The sequence below is a fragment of the Schistocerca nitens genome, chromosome 7 (assembly GCF_023898315.1).
Source record: "Schistocerca nitens isolate TAMUIC-IGC-003100 chromosome 7, iqSchNite1.1, whole genome shotgun sequence".
Lineage (NCBI taxonomy): Eukaryota > Metazoa > Arthropoda > Insecta > Orthoptera > Acrididae > Schistocerca > Schistocerca nitens.
The window spans coordinates 633,595,506-633,613,925 of NC_064620.1; the positions used below are offsets into that span (position 1 = coordinate 633,595,506).

The 18,420-nt window shown below is 41.3% G+C and overlaps 1 protein-coding gene across 1 annotated transcript in view; it reads right to left on the minus strand.

Moving 5' to 3' along the window:
• Positions 1-18,420, minus strand: part of LOC126195803 (cadherin-related tumor suppressor-like) — a gene marked incomplete at its 5' end in the record, with an annotated part of 496,439 nt that overhangs the window by 17,880 nt on the left and 460,139 nt on the right. Inside the window, 4 exons of the mRNA XM_049934438.1 lie at positions 721-968; positions 12,393-12,643; positions 16,129-16,332; positions 17,120-17,408. Of these exons, the coding sequence (XP_049790395.1) occupies positions 721-968; positions 12,393-12,643; positions 16,129-16,332; positions 17,120-17,408 (992 nt within the window). The remainder of the gene's footprint in view (positions 1-720; positions 969-12,392; positions 12,644-16,128; positions 16,333-17,119; positions 17,409-18,420) is intronic.

Consider the following 18,420-nt stretch of genomic DNA (forward strand, 5'->3'; position numbering starts at 1 on the left):
ACCAGAAGAAGGGATCGGTTGGTAGGACATGTTCTGAGGCATCAAGGGATCACAAATTTAGCATTGGAGGGCAGCGTGGAGGATAAAAATCGTAGGGGGAGACCAAGAGATGATTACACTAAGCAGATTCAGAAGGATGTAGGTTGCAGTAGGTACTGGGAGATGAAGAAGCTAGCACAGGATAGAGTAGCATGGAGAGCTGCATCAAACCAGTCTCGGGACTGAAGACCACAACAACAACAACAACAACAACATAGTCATAGGTAGTATAGTGATAGTTTATTGTTAATGTGGTATATAGTTTAGTTTATTGTTAATGTAGTATACAAATTTAAGTTTCTATGACATCTTTGTCTCGTGTTAATGCATACCTTAACTTGTTCTACATCACTGAAAGTTTTCCTTCTTGAAGGATGCTATGGAACACGATGAATGAATGAATGAATGAATGAGTGCAATGTGAAATGAAATAATAATATATCGCAAAGTGATGACATAGATGTAACTGGCTTGGGAAACTGGTTCACAGATTACAAAACGGCAATTAAATGCCATCTCTACTAGGATTGCTACTAGTAAGCCACTTACCCACCTTTTACCAGGATACACAGATGTAATTGGATAAACTAATTATTACAATTGAAACTAAACAAAATGAAAGATTGTTTTCCATATGCTAAGAAAGCATGCCATACTATTTTAAATAGCAGACCCACATACCGATGAAGAGGTGTGGCGCCACCAACTCCTCCAGGTCCTGATGGCCCTCGGGCAGCTTCACTGGAGCTCGAAACGGCATCTAACGTCGACACCAAGCTGGAGGTACGAGGTCGCGAATTGAGGCGTTCGATTTCTTCAGCTGTGAGCCCAACCTCCGGCACGGGACCTCCACCGGACACGACTGCCCCAGATCCTACCGAGCCGGCACCCGTCCCGACAACTCCGCTGCCTCCGACCACTGCTGAAACCTGTGGACACGACCCTCTGTTTCAAAGGACACTAATACCCTCGACACTGAGAACTCTAAGACCATACATAGCACTTTATGTTTCACAGCTAAGGTTATTTATTTATTTATCTGTAGTGTGGCAATTATAACAAGATTTGAGAAAAAATAGAATTTGAGCACGGGGTCACAGGAATGTTTAACATAGTGGAGACTGCAGGTAAAAGATAATATAGTGTATGTTTCACCATAAATTTTGAATTTTAAGTCACAGAGGTGTCTGTGGCCATAAAGAAGTCTGTAAGGTAACGAGGGTTTGGTCTTACAGATCACTCGTAAACAATAATTTATGATCTGATTTTCTGTTTGTCCATCAGTGATTGCTAGCATCTTTACAATGGAATTCTTCTCTGTAGATGTGCAACTATTATAAGAGATTAGCCTCTTGACCAGTCAGCTGTCCTAGAGATCTTGGACATTTTGATGACTTGTGAGAGCTTTGTTTCATACATTCTCGCTTGTAATCCATGCCGTTTTACATCACTACTGCCAAAGAATTTTGCAAGGGGCCTAGATCGATTCATACCTATACCGCATACAAATAAAATACAGGTAGGTCAGATTAGATTTAGTTTTCTTCCCAACTGATCCACAGTGAAGAGATCCCTGGTATGTGGAACATGTCAGAAAACAAGAATACAAAATAAATATTGCAAAATAAGAATGGATATGCTAATTTACCTTCCACAGATCTCAAATGAAGTTGCACAATTATAAGGATATCAGACTTGCCACCAAATATTACATGTTCAATACACTTAGGTGCATAAGATTATTATTAGGCTGTTGTAGCCACACATCATCAAATAAAAAACATTTTACAGAACTTATTTGCATTGGTTGCATTACTGCATAAAATTTGTACAGAAGTCAGATTGTACGTGATATTCATATTATGTGATATTACTAGTACCTTACATGCATCAACTGGTTCTGCTAAGAAATTCATCAATGGAGTAGAAGGAGTTGGTCACCAATAAATTCTTTAGATTCTTCTCAAACTGAACTTCATTATTAGTCACACTTTTTATGACTGTTGACATGTTATTGAAAATGTGTATTGCTGAATAGTGGACACCTTTCTGAATAATTGTGACTTTAAATCTTTGTAAAACTTATTCTTAATTTCTAGTATTGATTCCATGAACTGGGCTGTTGGTTTGAAAAAAGAAATATTTTTAATGACAAATTTCACTAAGGAATAAATATACATTGGAAAGCAGTAGTTGGCATCTCCATTTCTTTAAACAGCCCTCTGCAGGATGTTCTTGAGTTCAAACCACAAATAATTCAAATGTATTGCACATTTTTTGTCTCAGAAAACTTTAGCTTGGCTTGATCAGTTACCCTACAAAATAATTCCGTACATGACATTATGGAACGAAAGTAAGCACTGTACACTAGATTTTTTTAGCTAGCAGACAGAGATTTGTATAGGTGCTTCAGCAGTTCTGTGGTGTGCTCCCCCCTAATTAAATTTATTATCAAGCTGTAATCTCAAGAATTTAACACCTCCAACTTCTTCTATCTGCTTGTCATCACATTTTAGCCATATACTGGCACGACACCTTTTACCATTCTGACTGCATATAGAATGTTTTCTCAAGGTTTAGTGACAGAGAACTGGCTAGGAACTACTTATTAATGTCCATGAAGATTTATTAGCCAACCTCTCTAAGGCTACACTTGATTTACTATTTATTGCAATTTTTGTATCATATGCAAACAAAACAAACTTGAAATCTTGGATGATAGCACAAGCTGGCATAAACAATATTCCACAAACCAGAACTCTGCCTGATTGCATGTCATTCAGTCATTAGTGACTCACAGACCCTGAGCATTTGTGCTCTGCTCACTCACAGATTTTTAAGATGGTTGAAGTCATCAACAGATAAAAAGTTTGATCAATCAGAACCTCAATAAAAAAAAACAAGGTGAAGAAAAATTATATATAGTTTAATTTAAATTAAAATCACAAATACGTATTGCAGAGTCAACATATCTGAGAAAAATAATTTACAGCATGTACACAGCTTTTATCATGCCAATACACACAAAATTAAAAATGTAAAGTCAATGAAAAATTGCATGAAATAATCAATAAATGTAATTTGTTTGAATGTGGATGTAGTCTGAGTAATTTGAGGTGTGCTACAGAGGGTCTTTCAAACCTCATTTAAGCATACTGTATTCTTTCAATCGTACATCTCATTTGATTTGTATGAATATAACATTCCACAAATAATGTCAGTTAACTGGGGAATTAACTACAAACGAAGTAGTTACTTCTCAGGAAATTGATCTGTATAGGTTCCACAATTTTTAGAATTGTATGAGGTTACAATACAGCATCAGCAGATGTTCTAACACATTCATTCAATACTGATAGAATCAGTTCAGCGTAACTGTGTCAAAGTGTTCTCTGGAATTAAAAATAATGCCACAGGTTGGCCAATATTGTTGTGTATTCTCTCCTAAGTGCTTTTTTTTGGCAAAGCTCAGATATGAAAATGAGCCTGAGGACATGGAAAAGCTATGTAATGGTTGCTTTTACAGTTTTTCCCACTCTTTTCATAAACTATCCCCTCAGATACTCATCTTGAAGATCAATGCATGTAGTGCAACAACTTTCCAAGTTTTTAACAGCATCAGTAAATCCAGTTTTTTCCAACCTTGCAAAGGAAGCAACTATCTCAGATTAAACTTGCTCATTTGATATGAATATCCATCAACCCAGCCGCTTCTTTGAGTTCAAGACCAAAATGTGGTTGTTGGGAGCCAAGTCTGGTGAACATCATTATGGGGATGTAGAAGCACTCCAAAGTAAAGGCCATGCAGTATTGTTGCAGCCCACACCGTGCATTGAAATAAATATCATGACCTGCAACTGAAGGCAGTTTTTTATTTTATTTTATACAACTGAATAAAATCTGTGGGTGGCCAACAACAATGTCTAATGCAGAAGAGTTGGTAGTCAACATAATTTTAGAAGTATGTTGTCTTGTGAGGATTTGTCATCAAAAAGTTAAGAGGCAGTTCACGAGGCTGGCAAAGAGCTAAATAAAATTTCCAATAAATTCTGTGAGGGCGCACACACGCACGCACACACACACACACACTCACACACAGAGTCGTTCCTCACCTTCATACAGGCTACAAGGTACAGTAAATACAAAACAGCAGTAGGTAGGATCCACCTGCTCAGCAGTTCCTTCCTCTATAGGACTGCTTAGTGTGTGCTGAATGCAAATAAACACAATGATTCGTGTACAAACGCTGCTTAGCTAGTGTTTACAAGCTAGTCTGCAGAGGACTCCATAGAAATGAGCAGCACCAGCATCATAACCTTCAGAATTCAGTGCATGCATATCACATGCCTGCCGAGTGTGGGGCAGGTGTCTGTCTGCCAGGCAATGTGCTTAAGATGGCACCTGGCTGCTAGCAAAACAGTTATATCTGTGAAGCCACAGCGCTGTGTCCAGAGTTCCAAACGCAGCACATACTAGAGGATCAACAGAGCAGCATCACAACAAGCAGATAGCAGTCACTACCAGATGAAATGCCTCTACCAATCATGGCCTCAACAGACACTGTGCTCCTGGGACAATATACGCTAAGTGATCTTAGATTTTGTGCTTGTGTCAAGCAGTCACCTTCAGAGACAACATTTCACTGGACTTAAATAGCATATACTCGTAGCCCACTCTCCTGATCCTGTGGTCGGCACTACAGGACAAAGTCACTGACGCGGATGCGAGTGGCCAATCTGTCTGCACCTCTGTAAATGTGTGGTTGCATGCACCTTAATCTAGCTATACTGAACTAAATGACTCCTCACATACCACAGACTCATAGGGTTTATCTTTCTGATCAACTCTCTGCTGGCATCAGACAGGCTAATCTGATATGACAGCTTATTTGCTATTAGTGTCTGTTACAAACATGTTTGTAGTTTAATGAATTCCAGTTTTGAAACAGTCACAATTCCCAAAATGAGATCATATCAACTCTCATCTTTCTGATGACAGCTAGGCCTACATGTATGCCATCCCTCTGTAATTCTAATCTCTTATCACCAGTACAATGTAATTGTTCTGTACATCCTACCAGATTGAAATAATTTGGGCCTCATTCTCTGTGAGTTGCAACTTTCACAATTATTTCTGTATGTCAAATTGTTGCCTTTGAAACATACATTGTGGCTTTAATGAGCCTGTAAATCCTTACTCTTTCAAGTCTTGTTCATCACAACAAACAAACTAGTAGCCTCAGTGGCTTGTAACTTTCTTGAGACTCCTTCATCTTCATCTTCATCTACATACATACTCCCCAAGCCACGATGTGGCAGAGGGTATCTTGTACCAATAATAGTTATTTTCTTTTCTCTTCCATTTGTAAACAGAAAAATGTCTGTCTATATGCTTCCGTACGAGTCCTAATTTCTCTTGTCTTATCTTTGTGGTCCTTACATGAAATGTACATCGGTGGCAGTAAAATCGTTCTGTTGTCAGCTTGAAATGCTGGTTCTCTAAATTTTCTCAACAGCGTTCCTTGAAAAGAATGCTTTCCCTCCAGGAATTCCCATTTGAATTCCTAAAGCAACTCTGTAATATTTGTGTGTTGATCGAACCTACTGGTAACACATTTGGCAGCCTGCCACTGAATTGCTTCGATGTCTTCGTTTAATCCAACTTGGTGAGGATCCCAAACACTTGAACAGTATCCAAGAATGGGATGCACTGGTGTTCTACACTCCTGGAAATTGAAATAAGAACACCGTGAATTCATTGTCCCAGGAAGGGGAAACTTTATTGACACATTCCTGGGGTCAGATACATCACATGATCACACTGACAGAACCACAGGCACAAAGACACAGGCAACAGAGCATGCACAATGTCGGCACTAGTACAGTGTATATCCACCTTTCGCAGCAATGCAGGCTGCTATTCTCCCATGGAGACGATCGTAGAGATGCTGGATGTAGTCCTGTGGAACGGCTTGCCATGCCATTTCCACCTCGCGCCTCAGTTGGACCAGCGTTCGTGCTGGACGTGCAGACCGCGTGAGACGACGCTTCATCCAGTCCCAAACATGCTCAATGGGGGACAGATCCGGAGATCTTGCTGGCCAGCGTAGTTGACTTACACCTTCTAGAGCACGTTGGGTGGCACGGGATACATGCGGACGTGCATTGTCCAGTTGGAACAGCAAGTTCCCTTGCCGGTCTAGGAATGGTAGAATGATGGGTTCGATGACGGTTTGGATGTACCGTGCACTATTCAGTGTCCCCTCGACGATCACCAGCGGTGTACGGCCAGTGTAGGAGATCGCTCCCCACACCATGATGCCGGGTGTTGGCCCTGTGTGCCTCGGTCGTATGCAGTCCTGATTGTGGCGCTCACCTGCACGGCGCCAAACACGCATACGACCATCATTGGCACCAAGGCAGAAGCGACTCTCATCGCTGACGACGACACGTCTCCATTCGTCCCTCCATTCATGCCTGTCATGACACCACTGGAGGCGGGCTGCACGATGTTGGGGCGTGAGCGGAAGACGGCCTAACGGTGTGCGGGAACGTAGCCCAGCTTCATGGAGACGGTTGCGAATGGTCCTCGCCGATACCCCAGGAGCAACAGTGTCCCTAATTTACTGGGAAGTGGCGGTGCGGTCCCCTACGGCACTGCGTAGGATCCTACGGTCTTGGCGTGCATCCGTGTGTCGCTGCGGTCCGGTCCCAGGTCGACGGGCACGTGCACCTTCCGCCGACCACTGGCGACAACATCGATGTACTGTGGAGACCTCACGCCCCACGTGTTGAGCAATTCGGCGGTACGTCCACCCGGCCTCCCGCATGCCCACTATACGCCCTCGCTCAAAGTCCGTCAACTGCACATACGGTTCACATCCACACTGTCGCGGCATGCTACCAGTGTTAAAGACTGCGATGGAGCTCCGTATGCCACGGCAAACTGGCTGACACTGACGGCGGCGGTGCACAAATGCTGCGCAGCTAGCGCCATTCGACGGCCAACACCGCGGTTCCTGGTGTGTCCGCTGTGCCGTGCGTGTGATCATTGCTGTACAGCCCTCTCGCAGTGTCTGGAGCAAGTATGGTGGGTCTGACACACCGGTGTCAATGTGTTCTTTTTTCCATTTCCAGGAGTGTATATGTGGTCTCCTTTACAAGTGACCAATAGTTTCCTAAAATTCTCTGAATAAACCAAAATTGACTGTTTGCCTTCCCTGCTACAGTCCTTACATACTCGTTTCATTTGCTATAGCTTTGTAGCATTACATCTAGATACTTAATCAAAATGTCTGTGTCAAGCACCACATTACTAATATTGTATTCAAACATTATGGGATAGTTTTTTTCTACTCACTATCATTAACTTACATTTTTCTACATTTAGAGCTAGGTGCCATGCATCACATCAACTAGAAATTTTGTCTAAATTACTTTGTAACCTCCTACTATAACTCGAAGATGATACCTTCCCATATGCCACAGCATCATCAGCAAACAGCTGCAGATTGTTGCTCATCCTGTCTGTCAGATCATTTATGCTTACAGAGAATATCAGCGATCCTATCACACTGCCTCTGAGGAACACCTGCTGCTGAGAACAACTTACTGGATTCTATTACTTAAGAAGCCTTCGAGCCACTCACATTCTCACATGTCTGGCAACCTACTCCATATGCATGTAACTTCATTAAGAGGCTGTTGTGGGGCTCCTAATTCTGGAAGATTGTACTGAGTCTCCATCAGATTCGTAGGAACCAGAGTCCCCGTGGACATTTTACTGTGAATTACCATATTTACTCGAATCTAAGCTGCACTTTTTTTTCGGTTTTTGTTATCCAAAAAACCGCCTGCGGCTTAGAATCGAGTGCAAAGCAAGGGGAAGTTCTGAAAAATGTTGGTAGGTGCCGCCATAACTAACTTCTGCCGTCGAATATATGTAGCACCACACAGGCATGCTTTGTAGGCACAAAGATAAATACTGGCGCCAAAACCTCTGCGTCAGTAAATAAATTTAAAAAGAAGGTGGAAGACGAGCTTTTTTCTCTGCCCCGAGTTTCGACCTCTGCATTTTCATACATTATCCAACATCTACATCTACATCTATACTCCGCGAGCCACCTTACGGTGTGTGGCGGAGGGTACTTATTGTACCACTATCTGATCCCCCCTTCCCTGTTCCATTCACGAATTGTGCGTGGGAAGAACGACTGCTTGTAAGTCTCCGTATTTGCTCTAATTTCTCGGATCTTTTCGTTGTGATCATTACGCGAGATATATGTGGGCGGTAGTAATATGTTGCCCATCTCTTCCCGGAATGTGCTCTCTCGTAATTTCGATAATAAACCTCTCCGTATTGCGTAACGCCTTTCTTGAAGTGTCTGCCACTGGAGCTTGTTCAGCATCTCCGTAACGCTCTCGCGCTGACTAAATGTCCCCATGACGAATCGCGCTGCTTTTCGCTGGATCATGTCTATCTCTTCTATTAATCCAACCTGGTAAGGGTCCCATACTGATGAGCAATACTCAAGAATCGGACGAACAAGCGTTTTGTAAGCTACTTCTTTCGTCGATGAGTCACATTTTCTTAGAATTCTTCCTATGAATCTCAACCTGGCGCCTGCTTTTCCCACTATTTGTTTTATGTGATCATTCCACTTCAGATCGCTCCGGATAGTAACTCCTAAGTATTTTACGGTCGTTACCGCTTCCAATGATTTACCACCTATGGCATAATCGTACTGGAATGGATTTCTGCCCCTATGTATGCGCATTATATTACATTTATCTACATTTAGGGAAAGCTGCCAGCTGTCGCACCATTCATTAATCCTCTGCAGGTCTTCCTGGAGTACGTACGAGTCTTCTGATGTTGCTACTTTCTTGTAGACAACCGTGTCATCTGCAAATAGCCTCACGGAGCTACCGATGTTGTCAACTAAGTCATTTATGTATATTGTAAACAATAAAGGTCCTATCACGCTTCCTTGCGGTACTCCTGAAATTACCTCTACATCTGCAGATTTTGAACCGTTAAGAATGACATGTTGTGTTCTTTCTTCTAGGAAATCCTGAATCCAATCACAAACCTGGTCCGATATTCCGTAAGCACGTATTTTTTTCACTAAACGTAAGTGCGGAACCGTATCAAATGCCTTCCTGAAGTCCAGGAATACGGCATCAATCTGCTCGCCAGTGTCTACGGCACTGTGAATTTCTTGGGCAAATAGGGCGAGCTGGGTTTCACATGATCTCTGTTTGCGGAATCCATGTTGGTTATGATGAAGGAGATTTGTATTATCTAAGAACGTCATAATACGAGAACACAAAACATGTTCCATTATTCTACAACAGATTGACGTAAGTGAAATAGGCCTATAATTATTCGCATCTGATTTATGACCCTTCTTGAAAATGGGAACGACCTGTGCTTTCTTCCAGTCGCTAGGTACTTTACGTTCTTCCAGAGATCTACGATAAATTGCTGATAGAAAGGGGGCAAGTTCTTTAGCATAATCACTGTAGAATCTTAAGGGTATCTCGTCTGGTCCGGATGCTTTTCCGCTACTAAGTGATAGCAGTTGTTTTTCAATTCCGATATCGTTTATTTCAATATTTTCCATTTTGGCGTCCGTGCGACGGCTGAAGTCAGGGACCGTGTTACGATTTTCCGCAGTGAAACAGTTTCGGAACACTGAATTCAGTATTTCTGCCTTTCTTCGGTCGTCCTCTGTTTCGGTGCCATCGTGGTCAACGAGTGACTGAATAGGGGATTTAGATCCGCTTACCGATTTTACATATGACCAAAACTTTTTAGGGTTCTTGTTTAGATTGTTTGCCAATGTTTGCAAATTCTGTATTGTTCATCTTCGAATGTAGCAGCATTTCAATGTATAACGAAAATCCATCTGACAAGACTGTTTGGGATGTTTGTCAATATGGCCAACTCTACGTTCTGAATTTTTTCCTACCTGTGAGAAGAGATGGTTGCTAATAGGAACTTTTATGAATTGTGAATCACACGCAGTATTCTCTTCACCATAAGAATAATACGAATACAAACATTTTGCCATGTATTGTTTTGTGTTTGCTGCTATCTTATTTAAATCCTGCCTGCCTAATAAACTACAAAACTAGAGTGAGACAACAGCAAACGCAGAAGAATATACATATCATGTCATGTTTATATTCGTATTATTCTTATGCCTAATAGTGATACAGTCAGAAATGAATTGACTAGATTTTTAAATCTAAGATGACTCTAATTTCTGTGCAGAATATAACGTACTAAAGAGGCGCCTGCAAAGATTTTCAAACGGAGAAAAATTTTCGCTAAACTCTCTTTCAGAACATCTTCTATCATCCGCAGTCTATTATTTGGTTCTTGTTGATTATTATCAAAGAAAGCAGCAGTGGAAGTAACAACAAGTAGCAGTCTCTTGCCACTGTTTCGCTAATGAGACGATTCCTCTCTTTCTCTTTTTTTTTTTTTTTTTTTTTTAAATTGTAAGTGGCGGTAGCGCGCACAAAAGCAAGCCATGCTGCGAGCGGCGACAAGCCATAAACACCCATTATCAGAATGCGACAAACAATGCATGACACAGTACGGTAATGCATTTTCAGCTTAGAGTGACGAACACACCTATAGCAAAGAGAACGGCACTTATCAGATCAAAGAAAAATAAGTAATCAATTCAAACCAGACGAAGCACATGAAAAAAGGAAGGGTACCCGTATAAATACGGACGGAGCGCCTGACGATAGCAATGGCTACCTGGTAAAGCTTAACTGCTAAGCTTACGACTCGAACCAAACTACTGTAGCTGTATCGTCATTCATTCCACCTAAATTGTGTCTCATATAACAATGGACCAACTTTGTTTCGATTTGGAGGTGCGGCCTAAAACTTTTCTCTCTCCTTGAATTTAAAGTCTCAAATTTCAGGTGTGGCTTAGATTCGGGAAATTTTTTTTCCTTGATTTCAAGTCTCATTTTTCAGGTGCGGCTTAGATTTGAGAAAATACGGTACTTCCACTCCTATTTGCACTAGAAGTAAAGTGCTTTGTTTTTGTACTACATGGGAATCATTATTTGAATGTGTGGAATCACACTCAGACACTACAGAAAACGTAAAGCTCTTACTTGTAGGCCACTCTCCTGACCCTGCGGTTGACACTGCACGTGAAATCACTGACGTGGATGCAAGTGACCATTCTCTCTGTACCTTTGTGGTTGTGTGCCTGCCTGCAGTTTAATCTAACTGTTGTTGTTGTTGTTGTGGTCTTCAGTCCTGAGACTGGTTTGATGCAGCTCTCCATGCTACTCTATCCTGTGCAAGCTTCTTCATCTCCCAGTACCTACTGCAACCTACATCCTTCTGAATCTGCTTAGTGTATTGATCTCTTGGTCTCCCTCTACGATTTTTACCCTCCACGCTGCCCTCCAATGCTAAATTTGTGATCCCTTGATGCCTCAAAACATGTCCTACCAACTGATACCTTCTTCTAGTCAAGTTGTGCCACAAACTTCTCTTCTCCCCAATCCTATTCAACACCTCCTCATTAGTTACGTGATCTACCCACCTTATCTTCAGCATTCTTCTGTAGCACCACATTTCGAAAGCTTCTATTCTCTTCTTGTCCAAACTGGTTATCGTCCATGTTTCACTTCCATACATGGCTACACTCCATACAAATACTTTCAGAATCTAACTATACTGAACTAAATGACTCTTCTCACACACCACAGGCTCGTAGGGTTTATATCTGTGACCAATTTCCTGCTGGCATTGGCCAGGCTAATCCGAGTTGGTATAGCTTATTTGCTATTAGTGCCTGTTCATCATCATCATCATCAGTTATCTGCTATATTAGCAGGTCCTTTGCCTCTCCATTTTCTGCGATCCATTGATTCCTTCTTAAGGCTGCTGTATGTTGTACCGTCCATCATGTCATCCAGTATCTGGAATCTCTTCCTTCCTCGCTTCCTTTTCCCTTCTACATAACCTTCTAAAACTGTGCCTGTTACACATATGTTAATTGTAGTTTAATAAATTCCTGTTCTGAAACAGATGCAGTTCTCAAACTAAGCTTGCATCAACTTTCAATTCTCTGATCATGGCTGGACCTATGTGTAAGCCATCTTTCTGCAATCCTAATCACTTATCACCAGTTCATTGTTACTGCTCTCTGCATTGTACCAGGCTCAATTAATCTGGGTCACTTTTTCTGTGAGTTACAAGTTTCGCAAGTGTTTCTGTATGTCAAATTGTTGCCTTCGAATGCACTATGGCTTTAACGAGCCCATCAATCTTTGCTCAGGTGACTGAAACATACGCAGCTGCAGACTCACCTTGCGACTGGCAGACGAGCTCTGCCCAGAGAGCTGGCTCATCACGGGACTATTGAGTGAGCGCTCACTGTTGGAGTGCAGCACGTCCTTGCCGACACCTCCAGACGAAGATGTTGTTGCGAGCAAGGCGGACTGCAGGGGCTTCCCACTTATGTCCTGCAGTGTCAGGATTCTCGGTGCCTGCTGAGCTGACAGCTCAGAGGATGGGCTAAGGCGAGCTAATGGTGTGCTCTGGAGTACGGGACCTCCACCTGTGCAAAAAAGGCTGGTAAATCAAGTGAACTTCAGATTGTAGTGTCAGATTTTGATTTACTCCACTTTGTCCAATTTTGTGTGTGTGTGTGTGTGTGTGTGTGTGTAAATGATGATAGGTAAATGCAGGAAATCACACAGAATTAAAATAAACTCGAACTAATTACATAAAGATTTCTTCTCATTCATCCACTGAGAAGAGGCCTATATATATATTTTGTACGAATACACAGTAAACAGCACACTTGATAGATCTTACTTCCAGATCACATTCCAGTGTTACAGGAATATTAAATGTTCTGTGTTGCAGATGTACATAACTAAGATGGGAAGCAACTCTCCAAAAGATGTGGGTTAGAAACTGAGAATCAATCTTAAGTAAGGCACAATATTATGGGGGAAGTCATTGAGCTAACTATGATATAACCTTTGAAAATTGAATTAGGAAGTAAATTAAGAAATAAAGTAGTAGGAAATCAACCATTTTCTGCAAGTGAGACAAACATCAGAAGTGCAAAAATTGTGAGTCGATCGCCTAAAAAAAACAAACTTACACACATCATTTAGTGAATGGACGGAAAGCTTTCATACAAACACCATACTTTGGATTGGTCCTTTTCATTCTGGTGTTCTTTGTATCCTATTACAATCTCTTTTTCTCTAAATCTTTACTACATCAATTTTCTTCTATAATCTACACCTGCACTAAAACCTTTCCCCATGACTCTCCACCGTCTGTGCTAGCTTCACTGGGCTAAGATGCTGTCCTACACATCCCATCAGCTTGCACATTTTAGCAACTATTAAAAATAGACTTTTTCTTACTATTTACTTTTAATAAATCTTAAATTTAGGATATCTGCTGCTTAATTTATTGCTCTAATCTACTCAGTGTTTCCTTGCAATGTTGAATTTTTTGAGCAGCTTATTTTATTGGTTGCCTTTCAGTGGTTATGCGGTGGTTTATTGACACTAATATGAAGATTCTCCAATACAACAAAATATAATTACGTGTAATGGCAACAGTGTAACTGCAGAGCTTCATGGAGATACTCAGCAGTGTGGGGCAACCATGCAAGGGTGTGAAGTGTATGTCACTGCTCACTCGACCGTACAACACTCCATGATCTACAACGGAAAGTTTCCAGTATGAGGTTACTTCCGAAACTGATTTCCAGAAACATTCAGTGTAACTAGAGCGCTGTCTGTACGAACACTGTCTTTTCCACTGTTTTCACAATGCCTTTTGCAAGCTAAATGTCTCTGAAAGATGCAGCTGCCAAGCAACTACAGACACAATAGAAGCTGTTAGTAGAAAAATAAAAAACCACTATTGATAAACATTGTAATACATTTGGATTTGTTCATTAAAATGTGTGATTTTGTTATACAAGAAACAATAGCTTCTCATACCACTACAACAAATAGAAAAATCGAAGGGAATATCTACAGAATACAACCATAATAGAAAGAAAGGAGGAATGCCTACATAAACAAAATGTGGAATAAAGTCATAGACCACAGACTTCAACGAGAAGTTCACTGATCACTTGTTTAAGTATGGGGCTTCAGTAAAAGACTTTTGATACATGCTAGATAGTATGAGCTGTGTTTTTTAAGTAAGTACCATTTTGAAATTAAAAAAATACGTGCTAAGATATCTCAATAATTTTATTTTTACATGAAAGCCTGTACCTTAATCTACTTTTCTACATAATTACCGTCAATATTGAGGCACTTGTCATAACATTGTACCAGTTTTTGAATACCCTCCTCATAGAAGTCTGCCGCCTGACTTGTTAACCACTGCATCACCACTGTTTTGACTTTGTCATCATCTTGAAGACGCTGACCACCCAGGTGCAGGAACAAATGGTAGTCACTGGGCGCAAGATCGGGGCTGTACGGAGGATGATCTAGAGTTTCACATCAAAAAGATGTGATGAGATCTTTGGTCTGATTCGTCACATGCGGACGGGCATTGTCTTGCAGCAAAATGATGCCCTTGCCCAACTTCCGTGGACTGTTGCTTTGATTCTGGTATGACGTAGGCCACCCATGTTTCATCGCCCGTAACAATTTGGCTTAAGAAATCATCACCGTTGTTGTGGTATCGCTCAAGGAAAGTTAATGCACTGTCTAAATGTTTGGTTTTGTGAACATTTTCGGTACCCAACGTGCGCACAATTTTTGGTAATTCAAGTGCTCGGACACAATGCCATACAAAACACTACAAGAAACATTAGGAAAGTCATCCCGCAAGGAGGAAATCGTAAAGCGTCTGTTTTCGCTCACCTTATTGTCCACTTCCTGCACCAAACTTTTGTTAACGATCGAAGGACGCCCGATCCGTTGTTCGTCGTGCACATTTGTGTGGCAATCTTTAAATGCTCTCACCCACTTTTTTACCATTCCATCACTCATAATGTTTTCTCTGTAAACTGCACAGATCAATATAGATCGCTTTTAGGCCCTTAGCACTAAGAAATCTTAGAACAATCCGTACTTCACAGTCGGCGGGACTCACGATTATCGGAGGCATTTTAAACACTCGGTACACAACGTACACAAGGAAGAATCAGACTGTAATGGCGTCAGTGCGTAGATTAAGGTACAGGCTTTCACGTAAAAATAAAATTCTTGAGATATCTTATCACGTCTTTTTTTAATTTCAAAACGATACTTACCTAAAAAACACGCCTCGTAATTTCAAACAAATAATTCTCCATATACTGGCACATCATTACATAAAATATTTAAAGCAGTAACTATATAGATCATCTCCAGATAATTAGGAGCTGAGTGTGAAAGAGTAAGCGACTAGGTGTATCACGAGCGGATGTAGGCAAAATCTTGAAGGGAATTGGGTTATTTTGAAGACTTGAGTACATTAAAAGTGAGATAAATGTTGGTGGGAGGAAGCATTATGAAAAAAATACTAATTATAGAATTCAGAGGAAAGATAGCAATAACAAAATACGAAGTCCATAAAGAAGATGTGTTTGAAATTTAAGTGGCTCAGGTGTTTCAAGATTAACAGTCCCACGTGCCTGATGTGAGACAATAATTGTCTTATATGGGATTTCATCAAAACTCTATAGTGATATACGTTGGGAAATTTCTGTTGTGATGAAATAGCATTGTGAAGGTAAGTGAGGACTGAAGTACTGTCAGGTCGAACTTGTGGATTAATAAACAGTTAGTACAAGTGTTGTTTATCAAACTAACTGAATACAAACCCTGTCGATCCCAATTTAAAAAGTGCAGTGTAATCGAGCTGCACAAAAATTAAACAGGGCCATTGGATCGTTACTGGGCACACCGTCACACGTCTTAATGTTCCCTCGAATGTGAGTCCTTCACATACAACCAAATGACATCTGAATGCCTCAGTTAAATCTGAGACCACTAATAACCATTGAAATGTAGGGAGAGGTGGTGGAAGATTACAGTGCCTACGCACATACTTCAGCCCAAAGCTTACCTGCTCCCGAGCCAGCCGCCACGGAGCCCGGCCCCGGCCCCGGCCCCGGTGCACCGGGCGAACTGTCAGCTGGGGGCGGGGGAGCCGCCTGGCGCGGGGAATCCCTCTGCGGTGGTGCAAAACCGCCACGGGGCGAGTGCCGGTGCTGCTGCTGCTGCGCCGCCGCACTCCCACTGGCAGAGTGCTTGTGGTGGTAGCCCACCCCTGTGGCAGACAGAACTGCTGCTTTGTAAATCCACCCGCCTCGTCTCACAGGAACTGGCGTCATTATTCTCGAAAATCGAGCTACTTCTCTACTCGAGATGTGCTAACACTACAGGTCTCCAGAAAAGCTATTGTTACTAGCACATATTACACAAAATAGCTGATGACGAAGTTATATTAGAGCACTAATTGTGGATCTATGAAAGGTCAATGGTGTTAACAAAATTTTATGGCTTTACTGATGTACTTTTGCTAGTAAAAATGCATCACATACATACAATTTATCATTAATCTCAGTTCTTTATAGCAGCTAGGAGTTTTTAACTACTGTGAAATCATACACTCATATTTGTAATCAAGAAAAACTGAAGTCAAAAGTGTGAGGAGATTTGTTAGCGAGAGACAATCGACAACTTGCAGCTCGGAGTAGGATTATTTAGTACGATAGTAAAAATGGTATGAGGCTCCTGTGGCTAGAATAAATGTTAAAATGTGGCACAAACTATTGTTATTTAGTTCACTGCTCACTGTTAACTGGCAGCAGGTTTCTTGTCAGTCAAAAAGGAGAAAAGCATGGAAATACATAAAAGCAGCTAGATGAGTCAGAACATTGTGCTGAAATTGATAGCAGTAGGATAACAAAAATATAAATGCATGGAAAAAGATACAAACTGCAGTTCATATATGCGTGAAAATTCTCTGACTTATTTTCTGAGCCTTCTAGTCACTTATTATAACTGTTAAGTAATGTATTCATTAAAAAATGTATTCAGTTACACATTCTTACCAACGGTCGGTGGTGGAAGATGAGGAGGTGTGGCCCGATATTTTCTGACATTTCCACCTTCACGGTACCCTTTGTAGTGGTACACTATGTCTATATCAGACGGCGCGATGGAACTCGCATTCTCTAGGTCGTAGTGCTCGGGCAGGTCGGGATCGTTGGGCCCGACCGTGGCCGATGTGGGCTGGGGTGCGGGTGCGGAGGACGGGGCGCTCAGCTGTGGCGGCTGCAGGGGCTTCCCCACTACTTCACGCTCGATAATATCTGGACGCTGTGCCACGATCTCGCGTTCCTGCACAAAACAGACTGTCGATTAGATTGTGCAGTGGCCGAGCTCTGTTAAACGACTCTTTTTTTCCTTAAAAACCACATTATATTCATTTTTTTTAAATACTGCTTGCACAGAAGCTTGTATCAGTTTTGGCAGATATCTCCCACAATACAAGCAAGAGAGCCAGAGAAACATAGCAAAAAAATGAATAGGTAGAACATTTATTCTCACTAGAAAGGAAGAGTACAGTGAATATTATGGAGGCTCACAGACTGACACAGTGTATATGTTTCTTGAAGTTTCAGGATTGCAAATTGTTGTCTCCTCCCAAAACCTGTGGAACAGTACCATCTTCGTGCACAATTTCAGTGAGTTTTCTATTCTGTGAGAATCTTACTAGGGGACCGCCAGGATACATTTTGGCAGTGAAATTCACTGAGGAATCCCATTTCAATCAAATATGTTCCCAGTCGCAGCACCTTCTGTGTTAATGTTCTTTAAGGAGCTTGCTACAGATTTTTATTATTTCCTTTCTTATTTCACAATCTTTTCAGTGTCATACAATGGAAAACTGGCATGAAATAACACCATCCTTTTTCTTTATCATGTCTTTGCAAGTGTATTAATAACATTAATCTCAACCCCAATAAATAAGTTCACCTAAAGTAGACTAGCTCTTAGAATTAAGTTCTATGTTGCAGTCGAATGTATGTTCTTTTGAGATTTTCTGGCGGATTAAAGCTGTATGCTAGGCCACAATCTTACTTTTCATGAACAATGCAGCACTGTCCACAAAACATGAGGTCCCAGTTTTGAATCCTGGTCCAGCACACAGCTTTAATTTGTCACGAACTTTCATACGCTTCTCATGCTGTTTCCAATCTCTCATGTATTTATCACCATTACCATCTTCCTACTCAGAAGAAGAAAGATTCACACACAATCTTTACTTGTGAGTATTTGTAATACGATGCCATTCGTGAAATCATCTGCTGCTAAATGTCTTCCCTGTCAACTCAAGAAAGTATTTTGA